The 17,166-nt window shown below is 51.0% G+C and overlaps 1 protein-coding gene across 1 annotated transcript in view; it reads right to left on the minus strand.

Moving 5' to 3' along the window:
* LOC140371586 (phosphatidylinositol 4,5-bisphosphate 3-kinase catalytic subunit alpha isoform-like) overlaps nucleotides 1-17,166 on the minus strand; it is a 63,211-nt gene that overhangs the window by 25,177 nt on the left and 20,868 nt on the right. Inside the window, exons 6-15 of the mRNA XM_072458751.1 lie at nucleotides 16,495-16,562; nucleotides 13,788-13,916; nucleotides 13,508-13,561; nucleotides 12,965-13,074; nucleotides 12,751-12,892; nucleotides 6,427-6,512; nucleotides 4,169-4,274; nucleotides 3,893-4,045; nucleotides 1,380-1,505; nucleotides 1,163-1,281 (exon numbers count right to left, since the gene is read on the minus strand). Of these exons, the coding sequence (XP_072314852.1) occupies nucleotides 1,163-1,281; nucleotides 1,380-1,505; nucleotides 3,893-4,045; nucleotides 4,169-4,274; nucleotides 6,427-6,512; nucleotides 12,751-12,892; nucleotides 12,965-13,074; nucleotides 13,508-13,561; nucleotides 13,788-13,916; nucleotides 16,495-16,562 (1,093 nt within the window). The remainder of the gene's footprint in view (nucleotides 1-1,162; nucleotides 1,282-1,379; nucleotides 1,506-3,892; nucleotides 4,046-4,168; nucleotides 4,275-6,426; nucleotides 6,513-12,750; nucleotides 12,893-12,964; nucleotides 13,075-13,507; nucleotides 13,562-13,787; nucleotides 13,917-16,494; nucleotides 16,563-17,166) is intronic.

Raw genomic sequence — 17,166 nt, forward strand, 5'->3', positions numbered from 1 at the left:
CACTACAATCGTAAAAACAACACTACAGCCATAAAAACAACACTACAATCATAAGAACAACACTTGTAATGGCAGAAAATGGGTCATGTCATGTCATTCTAATGTTGTTTTAGGCCATGACATGTCACGGAATTAATATCTTTGTTGTTCTCCTGTGCAGATGGGATAAGAATATGAGGTCCTGATTATACTGAATATCTTCTGTCCGGCGCCTCTTAATCATCAATTAATGCGTCAGGACCGGATTCAGTGTGGAAATGGTCTTTGATTAAACCTCTGAAGAGATGGAACCGTCACAGACGTGATAGTCTGGTCTATCTCTTTTTGAGCTGATTTGGGTTGTGATTATGTCATGTTTGTTACCACCTATAAAAGGTGTACTTTGTAACTTGTAAAGTGAGGTAGGGACAGAACGAACTTGTCTTAGGGAAAGTGAGGGTGTTTATCCACTGTGCACGTGAATAAACTTCCACCTTTTGAGAGAGACCGAGAGACTCTGTTTCTGCTTCAAGTTATTGCCTGGTTACTCTTTACTTGATCATTGTTTACAGGAAACTGCCGTAACACACTACAGCCATAAAAACATTACTACAATCATAAAAACAACACTACAGCCATAAAACAACACTACAATCATAAAACAACACTACAGCCATAAAAACATTACTACAATCATAAAAACAGCACTACAGCCATAAAAACAACACTACAATCATAAAAACAGCACTACAGCCATAAAAACAACACTACAATCATAAAAACAACACTACAGCCATAAAACATTACTACAATCATAAAAAAGCACTACAGCCATAAAAACAACACTACAATCATAAAAACAGCACTACAGCCATAAAAACAACACTACAATCATAAAAACAGCACTACAGCCATAAAAACAACACTACAATCATAAAAACAGCACTACAGCCATAAAAACAACACTACAATCATAAAAACAACACTACAGCCATAAAAACAACACTACAATCATAAACACATTTTCAGAGGTACTTTTAAGGGAAAACTTGCTCAGGTGTTAAACAGGGGGTGTGTCTCAGTGTAACAGGGCGTGGCCCAGTGTGGGGGCGTGTGTATGTCGCTGTCAGGGGGCGTGGCTCTGTATGTTAGAAGGCGTGTCTTAGTGTCAGGTGAGTCTCACCTGTGTCTCCAGAGAAAGTCCTTGTCCTGCTCCGACAGCTCGTACAGAGGATCTCGAGAACCAAGAACCTTCAGCTGCTCCACCTCTGCTTCTGATAGGCCCTCACAGGCCACGCCTCTCTGAACACAGCCAATCAGAAGTCATGCTGGGTTAGAACTAGTGTAGACCTGTTTTAGACCTTTTCTAGTCCTGGCTCAGACCTGGTTTAGGTACTCACCAGTCCTGGGGAGTATCCGAGCTCGCGGCTGATGCTCCAGTGGGCGTGGTCTTCGATCTGAGTCTCGTCCGGAAAAACCACAGTTTGATTAAACCAGGAAAACTCCAGCTCCAGACAAGGGGATTCCTGCAGGGTACAGACCAGGGTAAAGACCAGGGTAAAGACCAGGGTAAAGACCAGGGTCAAGACCAGGGTCAAGACCAGAGTCAAGACCAGGGTCAAGACCAGGGTAAAGACCAGGGTAAAGACCAGGGTCAAGACCAGTGTCAAGACCAGGGTCAAGACCAGAGTCAAGACCAGGGTCAAGACCAGGGTAAAGACCAGGGTAAAGACCAGGGTCAAGACCAGGGTCAAGACCAGTGTCAAGACCAGGGTCAAGACCAGGGTAAAGACCAGGGTCAAGACCAGGGTCAAGACCAGAGTCAAGACCAGGGTCAAGACCAGGGTAAAGACCAGGGTAAAGACCAGGGTCAAGACCAGTGTCAAGACCAGGGTCAAGACCAGGGTAAAGACCAGGGTCAAGACCAGGGTAAAGACCAGGGTAAAGACCAGGGTAAAGACCAGGGTCAAGACCAGGGTCAAGACCAGGGTAAAGACCAGGGTCAAGACCAGGGTCAAGACCAGGGTAAAGACCAGGGTCAAGACCAGGGTAAAGACCAGTGTCAAGACCAGGGTCAAGACCAGGGTCAAGACCAGGGTCAAGACCAGGGTAAAGACCAGTGTCAAGACCAGGGTCAAGACCAGGGTAAAGACCAGGGTCAAGACCAGGGTACAGACCAGGGTAAAGACCAGTGTCAAGACCAGGGTCAAGACCATTGTCAAGACCAGGGTAAAGACCAGGGTAAAGACCAGGGTAAAGACCAGGGTCAAGACCATTGTCAAGACCAGGGTCAAGACCAGGGTCAAGACCAGGGTAAAGACCAGGGTCAAGACCAGGGTACAGACCAGGGTAAAGACCAGGGTCAAGACCAGTGTCAAGACCAGGGTCAAGACCAGGGTAAAGACCAGGGTCAAGACCAGGGTACAGACCAGGGTAAAGACCAGGGTCAAGACCAGTGTCAAGACCATTGTCAAGACCAGGGTAAAGACCAGGGTAAAGACCAGGGTCAAGACCAGGGTCAAGACCAGGGTAAAGACCAGGGTCAAGACCAGGGTCAAGACCAGGGTAAAGACCAGGGTCAAGACCAGGGTAAAGACCAGGGTCAAGACCAGGGTAAAGACCAGGGTCAAGACCAGGGTAAAGACCAGGGTCAAGACCAGTGTCAAGACCAGGGTCAAGACCAGGGTAAGGACCAGGGTCAAGACCAGGGTCAAGACCGGGGTCAAGACCAGGGTCAAGACCAGGGTCAAGACCAGGGTCAAGACCAGGGTAAAGACCAGGGTAAAGACCAGGGTCAAGACCAGTGTCAAGACCAGGGTCAAGACCAGGGTAAAGACCAGGGTCAAGACCAGGGTAAAGACCAGGGTAAAGACCAGGGTCAAGACCAGGGTAAAGACCAGGGTCAAGACCAGGGTAAAGACCAGGGTCAAGACCAGGGTCAAGACCAGGGTCAAGACCAGGGTCAAGACCAGGGTAAAGACCAGGGTCAAGACCAGGGTAAAGACCAGGGTCAAGACCAGGGTCAAGACCAGGGTCAAGACCAGGGTAAAGACCAGGGTCAAGACCAGGGTCAAGACCAGTGTCAAGACCAGGGTCAAGACCAGGTTCAAGACCAGGGTCAAGACCAGGGTAAAGACCAGGGTCAAGACCAGGGTAAAGACCAGGGTCAAGACCAGGGTCAAGACCAGGGTCAAGACCAGGGTAAAGACCAGGGTAAAGACCAGAGTAAAGACCAGGGTCAAGACCAGGTTCAAGACCAGAGTAAAGACCAGGGTCAAGACCAGGGTAAAGACCAGGTTCAAGACCAGGTTCAAGACCAGGGTCAAGACCAGGGTCAAGACCAGTGTCAAGACCAGGATCAAGACCAGGGTAAAGACCAGGGTAAAGACCAGGTTCAAGACCAGGTTCAAGACCAGGTTCAAGACCAGGGTCAAGACCAGGGTCAAGACCAGGGTCAAGACCAGTGTCAAGACCAGGATCAAGACCAGGGTAAAGACCAGGGTAAAGACCAGGTTCAAGACCAGGTTCAAGACCAGGTTCAAGACCAGGGTCAAGACCAGGGTCAAGACCAGGGTGAAGACCAGGGTCAAGACCAGGGTCAAGACCAGGGTCAAGACCAGGGTGAAGACCAGGGTGAAGACCAGGGTCAAGACCAGGGTCAAGACCAGGGGAGGGCACCTGGCACAGTGAGGGGAGGGCACCTGGCACAGTGAGGGGAGGGCACCTGGCACAGAGAGGGGAGGGCACCTGGCACAGTGAGGGGAGGGCACCTGGCACAGTGAGGGGAGGGCACCTGGCACAGAGAGGGGAGGGCACCTGGCACAGAGAGGGGAGGGCACCTGGCACAGTGAGGGGAGGGCACCTGGCACAGTGAGGGGAGGGCACCTGGCACAGTGAGGGGAGGGCATCTGACCTTGTTTGGGTTGGAGGTGGCGGTTCCGATGGGGTTCAGCAGATCCTCGAGTCCGTGTGGAACCGGCCACAGACTCAGAGCCAGTTTCCCACAAACCAGAACGTCCTTAAAGTCAAAGAGATTCACGTTTCCCCAGGCCAGAGGACAGTGTTCCTGTGGAGAGAGAACCAGGAACCAGGGTCAGAACCGGGGTCAGAACCAGGACTAAACATGGTCTAAAACGAGGCTAAACTAGGACTAAATCAAGACTAGAACAGGTCTAATTAAGGTTCCTACCTCCTTGGCTCCTTTCCTTCCTTTGACGGAGCAGATGGAGAGACAGAGTCGGGCCGAGCGAGGGAGGTCACATAGGGAAAGGTCATAGGTCAACCACTCGTTCCACCTGAGGACACAAGGGAACAACTGAGGAAACAAGGAGACAAGAGAGGAGAAAAAACAGGTTTGAGACCTGAACCTGGGGTTGGAGCAGGTACTCTCTGGTGCTAGTGTGGTACCTGGGGTTGGAGCAAGTACTCTCTGGTGTTAGTGTGGTACCTGGGGTTGGAGCAGGTACTCTCTGGTGCTAGTGTGGTACCTGGGGTTGGAGCAGGTACTCTCTGGTGTTAGTGTGGTACCTGGGGTTGGAGCAGGTACTCTCTGGTGTTAGTGTGGTACCTGGGGTTGGAGCAGGTACTCTCTGGTGCTAGTGTGGTACCTGGGGTTGGAGTAGGTACTCTCTGGTGTTAGTGTGGTACCTGGGGTTGGAGCAGGTACTCTCTGGTGCTAGTGTGGTACCTGGGGTTGGAGTAGGTACTCTCTGGTGCTAGTGTGGTACCTGGGGTTGGAGCAGGTACTCTCTGGTGTTAGTGTGGTACCTGGGGTTGGAGCAGGTACTCTCTGGTGCTAGTGTGGTACCTGGGATTGGAGTAGGTACTCTCTGGTGCTAGTGTGGTACCTGGGGTTGGAGCAGGTACTCTCTGGTGCTAGTGTGGTACCTGAGGTTGGAGCAGGTACTCTCTGGTGCTAGTGTGGTACCTGGGGTTGGAGTAGGTACTCCCTGGTTTTACTGTGGTACCTGGGGTTGGAGCAGGTACTCTCTGGTGTTAGTGTGGTACCTGGGGTTGGAGCAGGTACTCTCTGGTGTTAGTGTGGTACCTGGGGTTGGAGTAGGTACTCTCGGGTGTTAGTGTGGTACCTGAGGTTGGAGCAGGTACTCTCTGGTGCTAGTGTGGTACCTGGGGTTGGAGTAGGTACTCTCTGGTGTTAGTGTGGTACCTGGGGTTGGAGCAGGTACTCTCTGGTGCTAGTGTGGTACCTGGGGTTGGAGTAGGTACTCTCTGGTGCTAGTGTGGTACCTGGGGTTGGAGCAGGTACTCTCTGGTGTTAGTGTGGTACCTGGGGTTGGAGCAGGTACTCTCTGGTGCTAGTGTGGTACCTGGGATTGGAGTAGGTACTCTCTGGTGCTAGTGTGGTACCTGGGGTTGGAGCAGGTACTCTCTGGTGCTAGTGTGGTACCTGAGGTTGGAGCAGGTACTCTCTGGTGCTAGTGTGGTACCTGGGGTTGGAGTAGGTACTCCCTGGTTTTACTGTGGTACCTGGGGTTGGAGCAGGTACTCTCTGGTGTTAGTGTGGTACCTGGGGTTGGAGTAGGTACTCTCGGGTGTAAGTGTGGTACCTGGGGTTGGAGCAGGTACTCTCTGGTGCTAGTGTGGTACCTGGGGTTGGAGTAGGTACTCCCTGGTTTTACTGTGGTACCTGGGGTTGGAGCAGGTACTCTCTGGTGTTAGTGTGGTACCTGGGGTTGGAGTAGGTACTCTCTGGTGCTAGTGTGGTACCTGGGGTTGGAGCAGGTACTCTCTGGTGCTAGTGTGGTACCTGGGGTTGGAGCAGGTACTCTCTGGTGCTAGTGTGGTACCTGGGGTTGGAGCAGGTACTCTCTGGTGTTAGTGTGGTACCTGGGGTTGGAGCAGGTACTCTCTGGTGCTAGTGTGGTACCTGGGGTTGGAGCAGGTACTCTCTGGTGCTAGTGTGGTACCTGGGGTTGGAGCAGGTACTCTCTGGTGCTAGTGTGGTACCTGCGGTTGGAGCAGGTACTCTCTGGTGCTAGTCTGGTACCTGGGGTTGGAACAGGTACTCTCTGATGTTAGTGTGGTACCTGGGGTTGGAGCAGGTACTCTCTGGTGCTAGTGTGGTACCTGGGGTTGGAGCAGGTACTCTCTGGTGTTAGTGTGGTACCTGGGGTTGGAACAGGTACTCTCTGGTGCTAGTGTAGTACCTGGGGTTGGAGCAGGTACTCTCTGGTTCTAGTGTGGTACCTGGGGTTGGAGCAGGTACTCTCTGGTGCTAGTGTGGTACCTGGGGTTGGAGCAGGTACTCTCTGGTGTTAGTGTGTTACCTGGGGTTGGAGCAGGTACTCTCTGGTGTTAGTGTGGTACCTGGGGTTGGAGTAGGTACTCTCTGGTGTTAGTGTGGTACCTGGGGTTGGAGCAGGTACTCTCTGGTGCTAGTGTGGTACCTGGGGTTGGAGTAGGTACTCTCTGGTGCTAGTGTGGTACCTGGGGTTGGAGCAGGGCACTCTCTGGGTGTTCACGTTGTCACACAGAGGTTCTCCTCCATGATAAATTCCCGTCCTGACGTAGATCTGAAACCAGAGACACAACAGTTACTGCGGCAACAGAGACACAACAGTCACTACGGCAACAGAGACACAACAGTCACTACGGCAACAGAGACACAACAGTCACTACGGCAACAGAGACACAACAGTCACTACGGCAACAGAGACACAACAGCCACTACGGCAACAGAGACACAACAGTCACTACGGCAACAGAAACACAACAGTCACTATGACAACAGAGACACAACCGCCACTACGGCAACAGAGACACAACAGTCACTACGGCAACAGACACAACAGACACAACAGTCACTACGGCAACAGACACAACAGTCACTACGGCAACAGAGACACAACAGTCACTACGGCAACAGACACAACAGTCACTACGGCAACAGAGACACAACAGTCACTACGGCAACAGACACAACAGTCACTACGGCAACAGAGACACAACAGTCACTACGGCAACAGAAACACAACAGCCACTACGGCAACAGAGACATCACAGCCACTACGGCAACAGAGACACAACAGTCACTACGGCAACAGACACAACAGTCACTAAGGCAACAGAGACACAACAGTCACTACGGCAACAGAGACACAACAGTCACTACGGCAACAGACACAACAGTCACTACGGCAACAGAGACACAACAGTCACTACGGCAACAGAGACACAACAGTCACTACGCCAACAGAGACACAACAGTCACTACGGCAACAGACACAACGGTCACTACGGCAAAAGAGACACAACAGCCACTACGGCAACAGACACAACGGTCACTACGGCAACAGAGACACAACAGTCACTACGGCAACAGAGAAAAAACAGTCACTACGGCAACAGTGACACCGTTTCAAAAGTCCAAAGTGTCAAATTTATGGTTCAGATCTCTGTAATCACTGGTTCTATTAACATGAAAAAAGTGTCAGAGGTCAGAGGTCAGAGGTCAGAGGTCAGAGGTCAGAGGTCAGGTTTATGCTTCAGCCTCAGAGAGTGGTGCCATTATTAAACTCCAAAGACGTGATTGTCGTCAGTGAAAGGACTTTAAGACAGATGATTCAAAACTGAAGAGATACTGACAAAAACAAACATATGTGGATTTACGTTTCGGTGTTTTAAAGCAGTAAATCTCCCACGGTTACGCACTTACGAGTCCTTGTACCTTGTCGTCTCCCACGGTTACGCACGTACGAGTCCTTGTACCTTGTCGTCTCCCACGGTTACGCACGTACGAGTCCTTGTACCTTGTCGTCTCCCACGGTTACGCACGTGCGAGTCCTTGTACCTTGTCGTCTCCCACGGTTACGCACGTACGAGTCCTTGTACCTTGTCTTCTCCCACGGTTACGCACGTACGAGTCCTTGTACCTTGTCGTCTCCCACGGTTACGCACGTACGAGTCCTTGTACCTTGTCGTCTCCCACGGTTACGCACGTACGAGTCCTTGTACCTTCTCGTCTCCCACGGTTACGCACGTACGAGTCCTTGTAACTTGTCGTCTCCCACGGTTACGCACGTACGAGTCCTTGTAACTTGTCGTCTCCCACGGTTACGCACGTACGAGTCCTTGTATCGTGTCGTCTCCCACGGTTACGCACGTACGAGTCCTTGTACCTTGTCGTCTCCCACGGTTACACACGTACGAGTCCTTGTACCGTGTCGTCTCCCACGGTTACGCACGTACGAGTCCTTGTACCGTGTCGTCTCCCACGGTTACGCACGTACGAGTCCTTGTACCTTGTCGTCTCCCACGGTTACGCACGTACGAGTCCTTGTATCGTGTCGTCTCCCACGGTTACGCACGTACGAGTCCTTGTACCGTGTCGTCTCCCGCGGTTACGCACGTACGAGTCCTTGTACCTTGTCGTCTCCCACGGTTACGCACGTACGAGTCCTTGTACCTTGTCTTCTCCCACGGTTACATACGTACGAGTCCTTGTACCTTGTCGTCTCCCGCGGTTACGCACGTACGAGTCCTTGTACCGTGTCGTCTCCCACGGTTACGCACGTACGAGTCCTTGTACCGTGTCGTCTCCCACGGTTACGCACGTACGAGTCCTTGTACCTTGTCGTCTCCCAAGGTTACGCACTTACGAGTCCTTGTACCGTGTCGTCTCCCACGGTTACGCACGTACGAGTCCTTGTACCTTGTCGTCTCCCACGGTTACGCACGTACGAGTCCTTGTACCTTGTCGTCTCCCAAGGTTACGCACTTACGAGTCCTTGTACCGTGTCGTCTCCCACGGTTACGCACGTACGAGTCCTTGTACCTTGTCGTCTCCCGCGGTTACGCACGTACGAGTCCTTGTACCTTGTCGTCTCCCACGGTTACGCACGTACGAGTCCTTGTACCGTGTCGTCTCCCACGGTTACGCACGTACGAGTCCTTGTACCTTGTCGTCTCCCGCGGTTACGCACGTACGAGTCCTTGTACCTTGTCGTCTCCCGCGGTTACGCACGTACGAGTCCTTGTACCTTGTCGTCTCCCGCGGTTACGCACGTACGAGTCCTTGTACCTTGTCGTCTCCCACGGTTACGCACGTACGAGTCCTTGTACCGTGTCGTCTCCCACGGTTACGCACGTACGAGTCCTTGTACCTTGTCGTCTCCCACGGTTACGCACGTACGAGTCCTTGTACCTTGTCGTCTCCCACGGTTACGCACGTACGAGTCCTTGTACCTTGTCGTCTCCCGCGGTTACGCACGTACGAGTCCTTGTACCTTGTCGTCTCCCGCGGTTACGCACGTACGAGTCCTTGTACCTTGTCTTCTCCCACGGTTACGCACTTACGAGTCCTTGTACCTTGTCGTCTCCCACGGTTACGAACGTACGAGTCCTTGTACCTTGTCTTCTCCCACGGTTACGCACGTACGAGTCCTTGTACCTTGTCGTCTCCCACGGTTACGCACGTACGAGTCCTTGTACCTTGTCGTCTCCCACGGTTACGCACGTACGAGTCCTTGTACCTTGTCGTCTCCCACGGTTACGCACGTGCGAGTCCTTGTACCTTGTCGTCTCCCACGGTTACGCACGTACGAGTCCTTGTACCTTGTCTTCTCCCACGGTTACGCACGTACGAGTCCTTGTACCTTGTCGTCTCCCACGGTTACGCACGTACGAGTCCTTGTACCTTGTCGTCTCCCGCGGTTACGCACGTACGAGTCCTTGTACCTTGTCGTCTCCCGCGGTTACGCACGTACGAGTCCTTGTACCTTGTCGTCTCCCACGGTTACGCACGTGCGAGTCCTTGTACCTTGTCGTCTCCCGCGGTTACGCACGTACGAGTCCTTGTACCTTGTCGTCTCCCACGGTTACGCACGTACGAGTCCTTGTACCTTGTCGTCTCCCACGGTTACGCACTTACGAGTCCTTGTACCTTGTCGTCTCCCACGGTTACGCACGTACGAGTCCTTGTACCTTGTCTTCTCCCACGGTTACGCACGTACGAGTCCTTGTACCTTGTCGTCTCCCACGGTTACGCACGTACGAGTCCTTGTACCTTGTCGTCTCCCACGGTTACGCACGTACGAGTCCTTGTACCTTGTCGTCTCCCACGGTTACGCACGTGCGAGTCCTTGTACCTTGTCGTCTCCCACGGTTACGCACGTACGAGTCCTTGTACCTTGTCTTCTCCCACGGTTACGCACTTACGAGTCCTTGTACCTTGTCGTCTCCCACGGTTACGCACGTACGAGTCCTTGTACCTTGTCTTCTCCCACGGTTACGCACGTGCGAGTCCTTGTACCTTGTCGTCTCCCGCGGTTACGCACGTACGAGTCCTTGTACCGTGTCGTCTCCCACGGTTACGCACGTACGAGTCCTTGTACCTTGTCGTCTCCCACGGTTACGCACTTACGAGTCCTTGTACCTTGTCGTCTCCCACGGTTACGCACGTACGAGTCCTTGTACCTTGTCTTCTCCCACGGTTACGCACGTACGAGTCCTTGTACCTTGTCGTCTCCCACGGTTACGCACGTACGAGTCCTTGTACCTTGTCGTCTCCCACGGTTACGCACGTACGAGTCCTTGTACCTTGTCGTCTCCCGCGGTTACGCACGTACGAGTCCTTGTACCGTGTCGTCTCCCACGGTTACGCACGTACGAGTCCTTGTACCTTGTCGTCTCCCACGGTTACGCACGTACGAGTCCTTGTACCGTGTCGTCTCCCACGGTTACGCACGTACGAGTCCTTGTACCTTGTCGTCTCCCACGGTTACGCACGTACGAGTCCTTGTACCTTGTCGTCTCCCACGGTTACGCACGTACGAGTCCTTGTACCTTGTCGTCTCCCACGGTTACGCACGTACGAGTCCTTGTACCTTGTCGTCTCCCACGGTTACGCACGTACGAGTCCTTGTACCTTGTCGTCTCCCGCGGTTACGCACGTACGAGTCCTTGTACCTTGTCGTCTCCCACGGTTACGCACGTACGAGTCCTTGTACCGTGTCGTCTCCCGCGGTTACACACGTACGAGTCCTTGTACCGTGTCGTCTCCCACGGTTACGCACTTGCGAGTCCTTGTACCTTGTCGTCTCCCACGGTTACGCACGTACGAGTCCTTGTACCTTGTCGTCTCCCACGGTTACACACGTACGAGTCCTTGTACCGTGTCGTCTCCCACGGTTACGCACGTACGAGTCCTTGTACCTTGTCGTCTCCCACGGTTACGCACGTACGAGTCCTTGTACCTTGTCGTCTCCCGCGGTTACGCACGTACGAGTCCTTGTACCTTGTCGTCTCCCACGGTTACGCACGTACGAGTCCTTGTACCTTGTCGTCTCCCACGGTTACGCACGTACGAGTCCTTGTACCTTGTCGTCTCCCACGGTTACACACGTACGAGTCCTTGTACCGTGTCGTCTCCCACGGTTACGCACGTACGAGTCCTTGTACCTTGTCGTCTCCCACGGTTACGCACGTACGAGTCCTTGTACCTTGTCGTCTCCCACGGTTACACACGTACGAGTCCTTGTACCGTGTCGTCTCCCACGGTTACGCACGTACGAGTCCTTGTACTTTGTCGTCTCCCGCGGTTACGCACGTACGAGTCCTTGTACCTTGTCGTCTCCCACGGTTACGCACGTACGAGTCCTTGTACCTTGTCGTCTCCCACGGTTACGCACGTACGAGTCCTTGTACCTTGTCGTCTCCCACGGTTACGCACGTACGAGTCCTTGTACCTTGTCGTCTCCCGCGGTTACGCACGTACGAGTCCTTGTACCGTGTCGTCTCCCACGGTTACGCACGTACGAGTCCTTGTACTTTGTCGTCTCCCGCGGTTACGCACGTACGAGTCCTTGTACCTTGTCGTCTCCCACGGTTACGCACGTACGAGTCCTTGTACCTTGTCGTCTCCCACGGTTACGCGCGTACGAGTCCTTGTACCTTGTCGTCTCCCACGGTTACGCACGTACGAGTCCTTGTACCTTGTCGTCTCCCGCGGTTACGCACGTACGAGTCCTTGTACCTTGTCGTCTCCCACGGTTACGCACGTACGAGTCCTTGTACCTTGTCGTCTCCCGCGGTTACGCACGTACGAGTCCTTGTACCTTGTCGTCTCCCGCGGTTACGCACGTACGAGTCCTTGTACCTTGTCGTCTCCCGCGGTTACGCACGTACGAGTCCTTGTACCTTGTCGTCTCCCACGGTTACGCACGTACGAGTCCTTGTACCTTGTCGTCTCCCACGGTTACGCATGTACGAGTCCTTGTACCTTGTCGTTTCCCACGGTTACACACGTACGAGTCCTTGTACCTTGTCGTCTCCCGCGGTTACGCACGTACGAGTCCTTGTACCGTGTCGTCTCCCACGGTTACGCACGTACGAGTCCTTGTACTTTGTCGTCTCCCGCGGTTACGCACGTACGAGTCCTTGTACCTTGTCGTCTCCCACGGTTACGCACGTACGAGTCCTTGTACCTTGTCGTCTCCCACGGTTACGCGCGTACGAGTCCTTGTACCTTGTCGTCTCCCACGGTTACGCACGTACGAGTCCTTGTACCTTGTCGTCTCCCGCGGTTACGCACGTACGAGTCCTTGTACCTTGTCGTCTCCCACGGTTACGCACGTACGAGTCCTTGTACCTTGTCGTCTCCCACGGTTACGCACGTACGAGTCCTTGTACCTTGTCGTCTCCCGCGGTTACGCACGTACGAGTCCTTGTACCTTGTCGTCTCCCGCGGTTACGCACGTACGAGTCCTTGTACCTTGTCGTCTCCCACGGTTACACACGTGCGAGTCCTTGTACCTTGTCGATGTCCCGGATGTTGACGTTGACGTAAGTGGCACAGAGGAGGCGGATCCTGAGCAGAGTGTTGAAGTCCCAGAGAGAGCGGATGGAGTCAGGACCAGAACCAGACGGACAGGGCGATGGCTGAGGCGTCCTGCGGCTGAAACACACACATTACAATGGGCGGGGCTTGGATTATGAAACAGAACCCTGCCCCCTGCTGGTCAGGTACCTGTAGGACGGCGTGACGAAGCCTGAGGACGGCAGCTGAGAGTAGAGCGAGTCTTTGGACACGAGCATCAGGTGAGGCAGACGTCCCACAGAGAGACACGAGCGAATGTACTGAGAGAAGACAGATGTTATAATAATGACTCTTAAACTAGCAGAGCACGTTAGCAACAGCTGTTTCCTGTTTATGGCCGCACGGCACTCGCTTTGTCAAGAGCCACAATCTGATATTTCCAGGTCATAATGCGTCCAACATTAGCATTAGCATTAGCATTAGCATTAGCATTAGCATTAGCATTTGCGTGACATAAAGAGAGGTTCAAACGCGGCGTAGAGGCTTTAGCCACGCCCCTCACATGCAGAGAAGTCAAAGAAATGAGGCAAAACTGTTCCTGTTTACACTAGCTTTAGCGCACACACACACACTCTCGGAATTACTAAAGGTCTTTTTGTGACTCGCTCATATCGACCTCAGGATTAAAAAGTATCATTCAGAAGGATTTAGAACTTATGTATTAAAATTGTTATGTTTTGTTTGGGTTTGTACCTTGTACTGACTGAGCGGGTAATTCTCCAGCAGATACTCATCACAGCCACAGACCTGAGGACACATGGTCGTTACAGCGCCGAGAGTACTGGAGAGGACTGTCCGGCTGTTGTAGTAGTGGTAGTATTTGCAGTCGTAGTAGTAGTAGTAGTATTTGCAGTAGTAGTAGTAGTAGTAGTATTTGCAGTAGTAGTAGTAGTAGTAGTAGTAGTAGTAATAGTAGTAGTAGTAGTAGTAGTATTTGTAGTAGTATTTGCAGTAGTAGTAGTAGTAGTAGTACCTTGAGGATATACTGGCCCTGGTACTCCTGCACACACAGATGCAGTTGTTGAGGCGACAGGTGCATCGAGCGACTCTTCTTCCTGATGGACTCAGCGATGAGCTGCTCCGGAAGACTGCTGTGACTCGCCTTCAAAATAAAAAGCCGCTGTGACTCACCTTCAAAATAAAAGGCCGCTGTGACTCACCTTCAAAATAAAAGACCGCTGTGACTCACCTTCAAAATAAAAGACTGCTGTGACTCACTTTCAATATAAAAGACTGCTGTGACTTACCTTCAAAATAAAAGGCCGCTTTGACTCACCTTCAAAATAAAAGGCCGCTGTGACTCACCTTCAAAATAAAAACCCGCTGTGACTCACCTTCAAAATAAAAGGCCGCTGTGACTCACCTTCAAAATAAAAGACCGCTGTGACTCACCTTCAAAATAAAAGACTGCTGTGACTCACCTTCAAAATAAAAGGCCGCTGTGACTCACCTTCAAAATAAAAGGCAGCTGTGAATCACCTTCAAAATAAAAGACCGCTGTGACTCACCTTCAAAATAAAAGACTGCTGTGACTCACTTTCAATATAAAAGACTGCTGTGACTCACTTTCAATATAAAAGACTGCTGTGACTTACCTTCAAAATAAAAGGCCGCTTTGACTCACCTTCAAAATAAAAGGCCGCTGTGACTCACCTTCAAAATAAAAAGCCGCTGTGACTCACCTTCAAAATAAAAGGCCGCTGTGACTCACCTTCAAAATAAAAGAACGCTGTGACTCACCTTCAAAATAAAAGACTTCTGTGACTCACTTTCAATATAAAAGACTGCTGTGACTCACTTTCAATATAAAAGACTGCTGTGACTCACCTTCAAAATAAAAGACTGCTGTGACTCACTTTCAAAACAAAAGGCCACTGTGACTCACCTTCAAAATAAAAGGCCGCTATGACTCACCTTCAAAATAAAAGACTGCTGTGACTCACTTTCAATATAAAAGAATGCTGTGACTTACCTTCAAAATAAAAGGCCACTGTGACTCACCTTCAAAATAAAAGGCCGCTGTGACTCACCTTCAAAATAAAAGACTTCTGTGACTCACTTTCAATATAAAAGACTGCTGTGACTCACTTTCAATATAAAAGACTGCTGTGACTTACCTTCAAAATAAAAGACTGCTGTGACTCACTTTCAAAACAAAAGGCCACTGTGACTCACCTTCAAAATAAAAGGCCGCTATGACTCACCTTCAAAATAAAAGACTGCTGTGACTCACTTTCAATATAAAAGACTGCTGTGACTTACCTTCAAAATAAAAGGCCGCTGTGACTCACCTTCAAAATAAAAGGCCGCTGTGACTCACCTTCAAAATAAAAGGCCGCTGTGACTCGCCTTCAAAATAAAAAGCCGCTGTGACTCACCTTCAAAATAAAAGGCCGCTGTGACTCACCTTCAAAATAAAAGGCCGCTGTGACTCACCTTCAAAATAAAAAGCCGCTGTGACTCACTTTCAATATAAAAGACTGCTGTGACTCACTTTCAATATAAAAGACTGCTGTGACTTACCTTCAAAATAAAAGGCCGCTGTGACTCACCTTCAAAATAAAAGTCCGCTGTGACTCACCTTCAAAATAAAAGGCCGCTGTGACTCACCTTCAAAATAAAAGGCCGCTATGACTCACCTTCAAAATAAAAAGCTGCTGTGACTCACCTTCAAAATAAAAGGCCGCTGTGACTCACCTTCAAAATAAAAGGCCGCTGTGACTCACCTTCAAAATAAAAGACTGCTGTGACTCACTTTCAATATAAAAGACTGCTGTGACTCACTTTCAATATAAAAGACTGCTGTGACTTACCTTCAAAATAAAAGGCCGCTGTGACTCACATTCAAAATAAAAGGCTGCTGTGACTCACCTTCAAAATAAAAAGCCGCTGTGACTCACCTTCAAAATAAAAGGCCGCTATGACTCACCTTCAAAATAAAAAGCTGCTGTGACTCACCTTCAAAATAAAAGGCCGCTGTGACTCACCTTCAAAATAAAAGGCCGCTGTGACTCACCTTCAAAATAAAAGACTGCTGTGACTCACTTTCAATATAAAAGACTGCTGTGACTCACTTTCAATATAAAAGACTGCTGTGACTTACCTTCAAAATAAAAGGCCGCTGTGACTCACATTCAAAATAAAAGGCTGCTGTGACTCACCTTCAAAATAAAAAGCCGCTGTGACTCACCTTCAAAATAAAAAGCTGCTGTGACTCACCTTCAAAATAAAAGGCTGCTGTGACTCACCTTCCTGTGCTGTGCTCTGTTACTTCCAGTGACTCGACTGAATCTTCCTCCAGCTGTTTATGGAGTTTATGGAGTTTATGGTTAAAACGATGTTTAGAATTCTGATTCTTTTAACCAAAACATTCCATAAACATAAAGTTAAGGCGGAATTAGATTCATGGACAGTCGAGTCAACTGGAAGTAACACAGGGTTAGGAGCTAGGACACAGGGTTAGGAGCTAGGACACAGGGTTAGGAGCTAGGAAACAGGGTTAGGAGCTAGGACACAGGGTTAGGAGCTAGGACACAGTTTAAGTAGCTAGGACACAGGGTTAGAGCGAGGACATATGGTTATGAGCCTGGACATGCAGAGTTAGGAGCTAGGACGCAGAGTTAGGAGCTAGGATATGGGTTTAGGAGCTAGGACACAGGAGACAGGGTTAGTAGACTCACCTTCAGAGTATATTTCTGTTTGGAGTTGGACGGAGACACGATGACCCAGATGGTCACGATCAGACGACCTGAAACACAGAGAGAATCTGAGTGGCTCCCCCTGGTGGATCAGACCTGTCACTGCTGCCCCTGTCACTGCTGCCCCTGTCACTGCTGCCCCTGTCACTGCTGCCCCTGGTGGATCAGACCTGTCACTGCGGCCTGTTTAAGGTTATAATAGACTTTAGTTTAGAGCATCAGCTGCATAGTTCCTTTAATCTGCCTCATTGTTTTTGTTCATTAGTCCGAGCTCTGTGGTGGAGATTAGAGGATGAAGAAACAAGGCAGTCATGTGTGTAAAGAGCAGGGGGCCCAGCACGCACCCTTGGGGGCCCCTGGTGTTGAAAAGAAGTGTAGAGGAGGTGAGATGGTGCATCCTGAGACTTCTGTTAAAAAGTCCATGACTTTTGGACACAATCAATGGAAAAGATCACATTTAAGGGACAAAGGACCAAGTGGGACTCCTACTAACCCGGTCTTACCCTGGTCTAGTCGGTGGTACAGGTCTACAGGAGGTCTAAACCCGGTCTTACCCTGGTCTAGTCGGTGGTACAGGTCTACAGCAGGTCTAAACCGGGTCTTACCCTGGTCTAGTTGGTGGTACAGGTCTGTCTACAGCAGGTCTAAACCCGG

The sequence above is a fragment of the Eucyclogobius newberryi genome, unplaced genomic scaffold (assembly GCF_026437365.1).
Source record: "Eucyclogobius newberryi isolate DKJ021-1_F unplaced genomic scaffold, fEucNew1.0.hap1 SCAF_22, whole genome shotgun sequence".
NCBI classification, from domain to species: Eukaryota; Metazoa; Chordata; class Actinopteri; order Gobiiformes; family Gobiidae; genus Eucyclogobius; species Eucyclogobius newberryi.